Genomic DNA, 11,107 nt, shown 5'->3' with positions numbered 1-11,107 from the left:
GTTGCTTTAAAAGTTGAAGACTTGGATAGCCAATAATCAACCCAAATGTTCACACTGCATTTCCTTGTCAAGTAGAGACCGGCCTGCCTTCTCAATGCAAAAGAAGAATTCTGATTCACAACAGCCTGCAAAAAAGAACATATCGGAAATTACTTGGACTACATTACTCGGTCAAGTAGGGAGTCAATTTTAAGAATCAGACACTACATTTGTTTTGTTAGGAGAGAGAGATTAAATTTTGTAGAACACAAAACCCCATTCCTTTAATGATGCTTTGATGTGAACAGCTTATCCTAGGCAATCCATTAAATTCTACGTTCTTGATTCCGTTGACTTCACCAAAATCAACTCATAAGAGAGCCATGCTTATGTGTAACGCTGTTTTTTGGGAGTAAGAAATAACTCATCAAGTAAGTAGGGATAGCTTAAACTGTTGTCTCGATCAAAATTTCTTACCCCACTTTGGTTAGTAACTTTTCCTTACACCCTTTCAATTTTAATCACGCTTGTTCACAAAGCCTTGCAAAACTTTGTTGCTTAGGTTGGTTAAGTAATTTATTGTTACGTATACTCAGTTCAAGATTTACTAAATTAAAGCCTTCATGTTTCGACCCCATTGAAAAAGAATCTCTACCTATTTGTGAAAAGAAAAAAAAAATGAAGTAATAAGTGAAAGAGTAAAACACGTAAAACATTTGAAAAAATAGGGGCAACTCGACTGAACTCATATTTTAGCAAGTTAGATACAAATTGACAAATTAAAGTAATCCAGTCAATAATAATTTTTTATATGATAAAAATCAGATTAATTAATGTGATTCATCACTCATAAATTAACCCAATTCAATCTATTATTTTAATGGATCGGATTCGAGTTGACCCCTCTTTTACAAGTTCAAAAACTATACCCATTCCCATATATTTTTTTTTCCATTGGGTTTGGGTAGATTATTGAATCTGATCCAATTTTGCCTTGTGTAAGAATAACTAGTATCCCCTAAAAAAAACAACCAGTATTTATGAGATAAAAAAGAGAGAAAAGAACATTTTTTTTATTTCCCATTTTGGATGAGTCAGATTGAAAGTGACTTTCGTTTTGGGTCCAAAAAAGATTGAAAGATCCTATAAAAAAAAAAAAAATTGAAAGTGACCTTCATACATTTATATTTCTCTGTGAAATTTCATAAAATCAAAATCCAGTTCGGCAGTTCACCTTCCAATTCGTACGGTTAGAGGAAAAGCCCGAACTTTCCCTTCCTACACAAACTCCACTGTGGTTGAACTATATTTTATTTTTTTCACAGCTACCCATTTGTTTTTTGAGCAATTGGAAGCCCAATTCTTGCCGATCCAGATTGGGTCTTGCAAAAACTGTATCTGGGTTCTTGAATTTCAGGTAAAATGCTGATAACCCAGTTATAGATCTCTCTGAATTTGAACTGTAATTGCTGTACAGTGTTTCTTTCTGGCTTTATACTTTGTTTGGTTGATGGGAAACTGGGAGGAAAGGAAAGAAAATGGATTTGATTCTTGTACTTTATAGTTTTCTAATTACCGAAAGTTTGTGAACCTGAAGTACTTATCTGGGAAAAAAACAAATGGAAAGAAATTTATCAACTTGAAGTAATGCAAGTGGTTGTGTTGCTCAATTGATGAAAATTCAATCTGAAAGATTTTAATGTGTTCCCTTTTGCACATATATGTTTAAGCTTTTCAATGAAGCATCATATTGTTACTCTACATGACTTTACTTATTTGAGTTGTTTGTCACTCTCTCTCTCTCTTGTCACATTCAATGTGCATATGAATGTATTTTTTGCTTTTTCTTTGTTAGGCTTTGATTTCTTGATTGCAAGTGTTGAAGTGGAGAAAACCCAGAAAAATATTGAGTGGGAAAGTTTGACATTGTTCTTTTTGAACTTTGAAGACAATCTTAGTAATTTTATGATTGGTTGCTGGAGACGATGGGGGATGGGTTTTGACTCTTGATTAATAAAAGCCAGCGTTGAACTTCTAGGAAATGAGTAGGTCTCCTTCCTTTTCAGTGAAGACAGAACTTAGTCCAAAGCTTGACCCTGCATCTTTGCGGCAATGGGTTGTGGCCTTTTGTATTATTAGATTTGATCTTGAACAGGGTCAGCTCATTGAAGAGTGTTACCCACCTGGCTGTCTTACAAAAGATGAGGAACTTGAAATCGCTTTTAGTTCGTTCCCAGATTCCGTTTCCCAGCACCAGAACCGTTCAAGTATTCATGATTGTATCTTCTTTTTCCGGTTTCGAAGGCAGAATGATTCTCAATCTGTCCTTGTCTCTTCCTCAGAGATAACTGAAGTTGATAAGGAGTTGTCTCCAAAGTCCACAGACAAAAGAAATCTGACAAGATCCAATACTCGCAAGAATAACAAAGATTCAAGACACATGTATGGTTATGTTTTTAATAGACAGAGACATGATGAGAGGCTAAAGCGAGGTGGTGAGCAGAAGTCTGTGGTAATTTTGTCTCTCAGTCCTTATTCCAGTGTGTTTAGACCTTTGTTACAAATCATGGGTCCATTGTATTTTGATATAGGGAAAAAGGCTCTTGAGCATATTGCTGCTTTTGTTTCAATGTGGCCTGCTCCTAAACCTGGTAAACTAATGGATCTCCCTATAGGGAATGCAATGCTTAAAGTGAACTTGCCACCTGCTCATAGCTTGCCGTCAGAAAGTGGAATGTTGTTTGAAGAGTCTGCTTACTCTATGGCTCCTTTTCTTCCCAATAATCAGTCAGTACCGCAGGGTCTTTTCCATGATTCAGATCTTTTTGGTACATTCCGGGGGCTTCTATTGCAGCTCTGGGTGTTGTGGGAATTATTACTGATAGGTGAGCCTATTCTTGTAATTGCACCAACACCTCCCCAGTGTTGTGAGGCTGTTGCCAGTCTTGTGAGTTTGGTTGCACCACTACTTTATAGTGTTGATTTTAGGCCTTACTTTACAATTCATGACCCTGAGTTTGCCCACTTGAACTCACTTCAAGAAGGAGACACATTTCCTCCAATTGTTTTGGGTGTAACAAACCTTTTTTTCCTTAAAGCTCTCCGTAAGATCCCCCACATTGTTTCAGTTGGAAGCCCAGCTCCCAACTCAAACCGGCTTGCCTTCACAACGAGATCTTCTAGTGGAAAATTTTCTGCTAGATCAGAAGCATTTGGTCTTCAACAGCTTTCCTTGAAGAAGTTTTCTCCTTCAAACTTGTTAAGTGCTGTGAAGTTGAAAAGAGATGGTCCTCTTTGTCTCATGACAGAACATAAGGAAGCCATCTGGACCACTTATGGTGCAATAATGAAGCCGGACACTTCTATCTTAAATAGGCTTATAGATGCTGGGATGTCACCTAGGGTTGAGGAGTCAATGTCAGTTGTTAACAACGAGATATTGCGGCGGCATTTCTTGGAGCTCACTACCAATTTTTTGGCTCCTTTTGGTCCATATTTTAGGACTAAGACACCTTCAGAAAGTTCTTCTCCATTTGTTGACCCTCCCCCTCTCCCTTCATTTAATGCTGATGAATTTCTTGCAAGTTTGTCAGCAAGAGGTCCAGGGAAGTTCTTATCAAAGAGAATGAAGTCTAACTGGCTGGACTTGTACAGGTGATGATTACTGACTACCACATACATCATTTACTACCACTACTACATGACCCCTCATCTTTCTCTTACATTGTTCTCATCAAATATGGCGTCCTTAAGTTTAATTTTTCCTGCATATTTAGTTAGTTTTCTTTTGTCAACTTATTCTGTCAAATAAATGTTTTTGATATAGAGATGCTTCCTTTTCTACCTAGGCGTTTTCTTAGAGGACCCAACTTTATGCCATGGTTTCAAAGAAGGCGTGCTGTTGCTGAACAAGAACAGCATAAACTGTGGAGGCAGGCAAGGATGAACACTGACATACAGCAGTTTATTTCTAAAAGGTCTGAGTTGGAAATTGTAGATTCCTTCAATGCCATTGAGAGGCATTTTCTTGAAGAAATACAGGTGTTTTTCCCCCTTATATCCTATTTTCTTCTTGGCTGTGCTTTTATCTTCAGCTATTTTTTAAGAAAACATGATTTAACATAAAACACATATAAGAGCCTTCTTGATTTTGAAGCATTTGCAGCTTTCAAGAGAGCACCTTATATTCAAAACATTACTTACTGTGAGCTCTGAATCCTAGTAAGACAGCACTGATCTCTTCATGAGAGGGATCATAAGGTGACATGGATCAAGTGCTTTGTGTGACTACATCAAAGATTTAAAAATGTACAAAGGGTGATTAACTGATGATTGGTATAGTGATTACCTCTTAAACTTGTCTTTTTTTTTTTTGATAGGTAATCAGAAAACTAATATTAATGATAAAAAAATAAGAGGAAAGTACACGATGTTCATGATGATGAACAACAAGAAAAAAAGAGCAAACAGCACAATAAGAAAGGGTAATCAGGAAACTAGGCTAAGGGAAGACATAAACTCATAGAGAGAAGAACAATCAGTAAAACCCTAACAACGAGACCACTCCAATAGACTACGATGGCTTAAAACCTTTAACTCATCCAACGTCTTCTCCTTGTCCTCAAAGGAACGACGATTTCGTTCCAACCACACAATCCACATTACGCACCCTAAAACCAAATTCCAAATGTCCAAATTATGCTTCCCAAGCCATTGATGCTAACAAGATAACAAACCCACCACCAATCCTTGCATAACCCAATGAATACCAAAAGCTTGAAGCATAAAAGTCCATAGGGAATGAGTAACAGGACAATGAAGAAGAAGGTGGTCTGCTGACTCCCCATCACGGCAACACATACAACACCAATTAGTCAAAGGGCGACCCTTAAGCATTAGATTATCCAAAGTGAGGATCCAACCATGAGCAGTTGTCCACAAAAAGACCGCCACGCGCTTAGGAATCTTTAGTTTCCAGACCCCCTTCCAAGGAAACAAAGAATTCGAAACACCCCGAATTGCATGATAGTAAGACCGGGTATTAAACTTACCATCACCTTTTAGCCACCAGCAAAGGGTATCTCCCCTATCACCCTGAGGAATACGAGTTTGGATAAGCTGAAATAGATAATAAGATGCAGCTAGCTTCCAATCTTCAAAAGCTCTATAAAATCTTAAATTCCACACTCTAACTGTACCCCCTTCTGGAATCCACAAAACCCCAGAGATGCAAGCATCCTTGACCCTAAACTATGAGATCATTTGTAGTGTTCATCCTGAGCTATAAATTTTGCAATCAACACCCTAATTTAAGATTAATTCGCAATGTCCATTCCACAATCGGAAATCAATGTAAAAATTAGCAAAAAATGAATCGGCTGGTTGGGGGTGGAAATTGCAATATGAGAACCAATATGTTAATTTTGACATATTATGCACCTCACTATCCAACCAACTCTCTCATTTATTAATTGTATACTAATTTTGATTGGTGGGGGTAGACTTTGCTGATTTATCTCAAAGTAGGGCGTTAATTGCAAAATTTGTAATCTTGGGTGGACATTACAATGACCTAAATGGATAGTTTAGGGTGGATAGCTGCAATTACGCCCTAATAGTATGACTCAAGTGGGATTAGATAATAATGGCTGGGTCGAGGAGGAATTATACCAAGGTTTAAATCCCCCCACTCCCATTGTTGTATTATCCAAAAAAAAAACCTTTTCTCTGAATTTAAAAGCAATAATCAATGCTAACTCAAAAATTGACATAGTAATCAATCTCTCTCATCCATGCTTCCACTTTCTATTACCTGCAAAACTTGTGTTTCCTAATATGTCATTTGGAGATAGAAGTTGATTGTGACCTATATTTGATAAATTAGGAACTTGTTAATTATTGAGATCAATAGGTGTTAAAAATTGGGGTAAATAAACTAACCCAATCGTGTTGTCAGTTTTCTAGAATTTGACTTTATTTCATTTTCCTATCATGGAGGATTTTTCAGTTGTCTTTCAATTCTCACAAGCTTTGATTTTGCGCATGTAGCTTCTTGTCTCTCTTCTTTCTAAATCCGACATTTTGGGTTGGGGTTATCCATCCATTGTAGAAGGACTACACTCTAATACATATTTTTCCTTTCCATTCTTACAAAGCTTAAACCTTGTTTTGTTTTTGACATTCTTTTCTGTCAATTGTGAAGTATAATCCACATGAAATATGAGTCATTACCATATTGGAAACTGTAATTTTCTTATTGCTAGTTATGTTTCTCAATTTGAAATATCTGTTTTGGTTCTTGGGGTTCTGGTATTGCTAATGCAAAACTGCCGGACAAGATTGGAATTTGGAAATAGGAAAGCTCGAAGAAGCATATAATTTTACAATTAGAAAACAATTTCTGTATTTGAAACTACACTATTGGCAAGACTGTAAAAACCCAGTTCTCATTTGGCTATATAATCGTCTCCTAAGTCACTGGCGGCTCCACGTGCAAGCCAGGGTGGTCACAGGACCACCTTGACTTGCAAAAAAATTTATATATATATTCTTGTTAAAAAAATATTATATGCTAAACTAATTTACTGTGACCACCCTAATAAAAATGTTAAACATCCTGACTTGAAAATTACAAAAATTTGGGTTCAACAAAAATAAGAATAATGTTACTAATTCTAATTTGACCCAAATACCGATATTATTTTTTTACCCATCAATTACAATTTTTTTTCCATAAGATTTATTGTAAAAATGTTGTGGACGTAACAATATAGTATTACTCCAAAATTAATTCTGCGCCCCAAACATAATCCTTAATCCCTTTTATAAATTTAAAAAAAAAAATAAATCTTAAATAACAACAAGTATAAACCAAACAAAAACAAGACAAGACCAAACAACAACAAGTGAACAAATTGTTCAACAAAAAGCCTATTATAAAATAAAAAGAAAAAAATCGCTAATCATTTAAATTTGTAGATCATTCAACCTATTCAATAAAATAATCTCTAATTTCATTTTTCCTTATAAAAATGGTACTAAGAAAAATATTGTGGTTGGGAGTTATTTTTATGGTGACGACAGTTATACTCTTTTTGACTTTGCAATTGCAACAATTTTGCTCTCCTTGGTGACTTGACTCGCAATTGTAGCAAATATTCAAGTTATCGCTTTATTAGTTTTTGTATAATTTAAATTTCTTAGTGACCACCCTAAAAAAAATTCCTAGAACCGCCACTGTCCTAAGTTGCTAGAAATCAACACCCAGCAATTTTAAAATTCCAATTTAAAATTTCATTCCTCAATAGTCTGTCTTGTATGTTTTTTTAGAGCTTTTTAAATACGCTTTCAAAGAGTACATCAATAAGAGAAATAATTCAAAAACAAAAACAAAAGGCATAATCCCACATAATCCTCAATCAGGATAAAATTATATCAGTGGAATTTCAAAATTTGAAATTCAATTAGCACTAATCTTGGTGTCTGCACCTGTTAGGATACAGAGTGTTCACCTAGTCAATATGGAGGTTTGGGCAGTGTGCAGAATTGATGCCAGTGAGTGGCAAATATGTAATGGTTAAGTGAGTTACAATCTGCAATATGCTGGCGGGGATGGGTGGTCACTGGCAGATCTGTGTGGTGGTTGGTGACTAGGATCTGCGAGTATTTCATCAGTTCTACTTATCATGTGAGCCTGTGGAAGCATATTAGGTGTGGTTGGGAGATGTTCTTGAAGTAAATTAAAACTTTTTTTTGTTAGTGATGGGAGTTACATTCGCATTTGGCATGATTTATGGCGTGGAGATGTACCATTTTATCTTCTCTTCTTGAACTGTTTTCCATTGCAATGAATAAAGATGCCACTATAACAAGGTATATGTAGAGTGTTAATGATGTACTTCATTGGTACTTAATGCAGTGAGAGTTAATCAGTGGAATGGACAGAATGGGTTCAGCAATGTCTAGACTCCTAAGTTTGATGTAGGTCATATTATTGGGATTTGTTAGGAGTTTTTAGTGGCGGATCTTCCATGTGAGCCATTTGGAAGGCAAAAGGCTTCAACAAAGGTAGCTCCTTTTTTTTGGGACACTGGCACAAGGTAAAATCTAACTGTGGATAAGCTGAAAAAGTGCAAGGACATCATTGTTCATTAGTGTTGTATGTTCAAAAAAAATGGGGAGGCGATTGCCTTTTTCTGCATTGTACTATTGATAAGGAGCTTTGGTCTGTTTTCACTTTATTGGGAATTCTTTGGTAATGCTTAAATCTGGGAGGGAGCTTTTGATGTGATGGAGAGACTACTTCAAAAGATATCAATGTTTGGATGTGTGGAATGTTATTCTTTTATGCTTGATGTGATTCATTTAGAGGGAGGTAAATGCTTGGACTACTTAGAAAGATATCAGCATCTGATAGTTGCTTGGATCATAATTAATGTAGTATTAAATTACCAAGGTATACTATTTAGGCTTAGAAGCTGAAGTACATCTGGTGATAGCATCAGATTCATCAAACTTCACATGATAAGTGTAAAAATATAGCAAGAATTTGTAGCCTTTTAATGGTAATGATGACTAGATGAAGACGAGGAATTACAATATTAGAAAGTAAAAGAAATAGAATTAAACTGGATGACTGCTCATGAGTACCAAAGAGAGAAGTTTGTGGTATCCACTAATAGGGATTTGGCCAATACGAATTGCTTTGAGGGTTTGAAATGGATTTTTGTTCCCAACACTTCCTAGCTGCATTCTGAAGTCCAGACCAGCTATGTAAATCATGCGTGGATGTCCTTAGTCTATATGAATATCAATTTTATCTCTGTTATTCAATATTAATGGTGGGAACTATTGGCCTTGTACTACTGCACTTGTGGATGCTAAACATTACAAAACACCCTATCTGAATATTCTTCAATCAGATGAGCTTTATAAACCAATGTGTGGATAAATTGACCAAAATGCAAAAACACCCTCTGGGGTTTGGGTCAGTTGCAAACACACCCTTAAAAGTTTCAGTTCTTCCTTTTATCACCCTGAGGTTTCCATATCTGCCCAAATTAACCCTTGAGACTAACTTCTGTTAACTTTATTGGACGGAAAAATCATGTAATCATTATGTGACCTTAGTAAGAAGATTTATCAACTGATTTGGACCACTGATCGTGTGATTTTTCCACCCATAAAGGTTATCAAAAGTTAGTCTAAGGGGTCAATTTGACAGATATGAAAACCTCAAGACGTTATAATAAAGAATTGAAACTCAAAGGGGGATTTTTGCAACTGACCCAAATCCCAGGGGATGTTTTTGCATTTAGGCCTTATTTATAAAAAAAATTTCATTTAAGGCAAAAGTAAATGTAAATTGTATAATCATCATCTCTGCCATTACTTTATTTATTATTTATGTTTACATTTGATAGTATTATTTCTATCTTAATATATGAATAGGAAGCTGTATGTTCTATATTTAGATACTGTCAAAATGGGATCTCTGAGCTTCTGACTTCAGATGTTTCTTCATTGTACAACATATTATACAGCTAGATATGTATCTTAATGGAATCAAGTTAGACTAGTTATATAAACCAATGAGGGTATATACACACACACGCGCACACACGTGATGGTTTGGGATGTTAGTCGAAACGTGATTGGATGCTTCATTTGGCTATTCATTAGAAATCATCAAAATGAGTAGTAGTCTCTGAAATGACAAATTTGTACTACTACATTTTTTTATAGAATTTTAACTATGTAGTGCTTATGCACAATACTGTTTTATGTGAAATATAACTTGCATAAATTCATATTTATATAATGAAGATACTATGGCAATATATTTACATTTCCATCAAATGCAATCTTCAGCTGCAGGAATCAGGAAGTGCTAGTGCAGAGTCTGTTTTAACTCGTCAGAAACTGAAGGGAGACCTGCAGGCAGTTTTCAATGTGCTTCCTAAGGACATGCAGCAGCTTCTTCTATTAAACCCAAAAAGAGCATCTCTTCTTCAAGGAAGTCCCGAAATGACAAAACTTCTTGGGCACCCATCAGTACAAGTTGGGGTTGTGTCTTCCACATTGCCCAGATAATAAATAGCCTGGCTAGGAAACATATTGTGTATGGTACAGAAGGTGTTCTCATTTTGCTGAAGGACAGCAAATGTTGATTATTTTTCAGCTTCCTCTGTCATCAGACTGGGAGTTCTCTGACTTAGGGCACAACTGATTATGAGGTAAGATTGATACCTATACAAAATCTCAATTCCTTAAAATCATGCTATCAATATAATACTGTTATTTTGACTTTGTATCCTTTGAACAAACAGGTGAACAAGAATTTCAAAACTGCTACTGAATCACCTGTGCCCCAAGCACACTTGAAATAATTGGAACCCTACAAACAAATTCGATATTTCAAAATTTGTGGGGATTGGTGTTTGCCTTTTTAATGGAAGTTGAAGATTTATGTTGCTTTCATTTGTGGGATCAACTGTAGGCTAGAAACGTGTAGAGTAACTCACGGAAGAGCACTCACTTGTAGTTTTTATAATCTCAAAAATGTTTTCAATCTATACGGTGGGGCGTATCTTTCATGAATATCAAGGATCGAGCTATGTAATGCAATTGTTAACACTAAACAGTTTCTGCAAAATGAAGTGTTTTTTGCAAATAGTGTTTAGGTAAACAGAGTACATAGAGACAGAAAGCAAGTTGTGCATTAGTACAAATATAGGATTATTTTCCTCAAAAGATTTTGGCAAGAAGATCCACTTATTCCTACCTTGGAAAAAAAAAAAAAACCTTTTCTTGCCAAGATGTAATAGGGAAAATTTAAAAAGGAACCCCAAAGTATATGTACTTCCGTCTGTTAGGCAAACGCATAATTTATTCTGGAGGCTATTCAGGTAGTGTTTGGGTATTGCGTCTTTTTTTTTTTTTTTTTTTGGACACGTGCCTGACACTGATCATTGCCAAACACATGAACAGTAATTTTTTAATTATTATTATTTTTAATTGTTTTTAGTTTTCAGTTTTCAGCAAAATAAGCGGTATCCAAACGGACTCTCAAATTTATTCTTGCTTGAAGCATCTTCAAGTTTACCACCAGAGAAGGGAATTGAGCTGA

At 35.7% G+C, this 11,107-nt stretch overlaps 1 protein-coding gene across 1 annotated transcript; it reads left to right on the top strand.

The window, feature by feature from the left end:
* Positions 1-1,039: 1,039 nt before the first annotated feature.
* LOC115963643 (protein DENND6A) lies at positions 1,040-10,653 on the top strand. The gene is made up of 5 exons (XM_031082734.1): positions 1,040-1,396; positions 1,835-3,633; positions 3,828-4,020; positions 9,850-10,214; positions 10,308-10,653. Exons 2-4 carry the CDS (start codon positions 2,021-2,023, stop codon positions 10,069-10,071), a joined length of 2,028 nt encoding a protein of 675 aa, XP_030938594.1. The 5' UTR covers positions 1,040-1,396; positions 1,835-2,020; the 3' UTR covers positions 10,072-10,214; positions 10,308-10,653.
* Positions 10,654-11,107: the final 454 nt, after the last annotated feature.

This window comes from Quercus lobata, chromosome 10 (genome assembly GCF_001633185.2).
Source record: "Quercus lobata isolate SW786 chromosome 10, ValleyOak3.0 Primary Assembly, whole genome shotgun sequence".
Classification (NCBI taxonomy): Eukaryota; Viridiplantae; Streptophyta; class Magnoliopsida; order Fagales; family Fagaceae; genus Quercus; species Quercus lobata.
The sequence above is the reverse complement of the archived record's forward strand: the minus strand, read 5'-3'. Positions and strand labels throughout refer to the sequence as shown.

Excerpts from the sequence above, each read along its gene's own strand:
- LOC115963643 (XM_031082734.1), top strand. The coding sequence starts at position 2,021 with ATGAGTAGGTCTCCTTCCTTTTCAGTGAAGACAGAACTTAGTCCAAAG. Across the intron at positions 3,634-3,827 it reads AACTGGCTGGACTTGTACAG|GCGTTTTCTTAGAGGACCCA; the intron begins GTGATGATTACT and ends TTTTCTACCTAG. Across the intron at positions 4,021-9,849 it reads ATTTTCTTGAAGAAATACAG|CTGCAGGAATCAGGAAGTGC; the intron begins GTGTTTTTCCCC and ends TGCAATCTTCAG.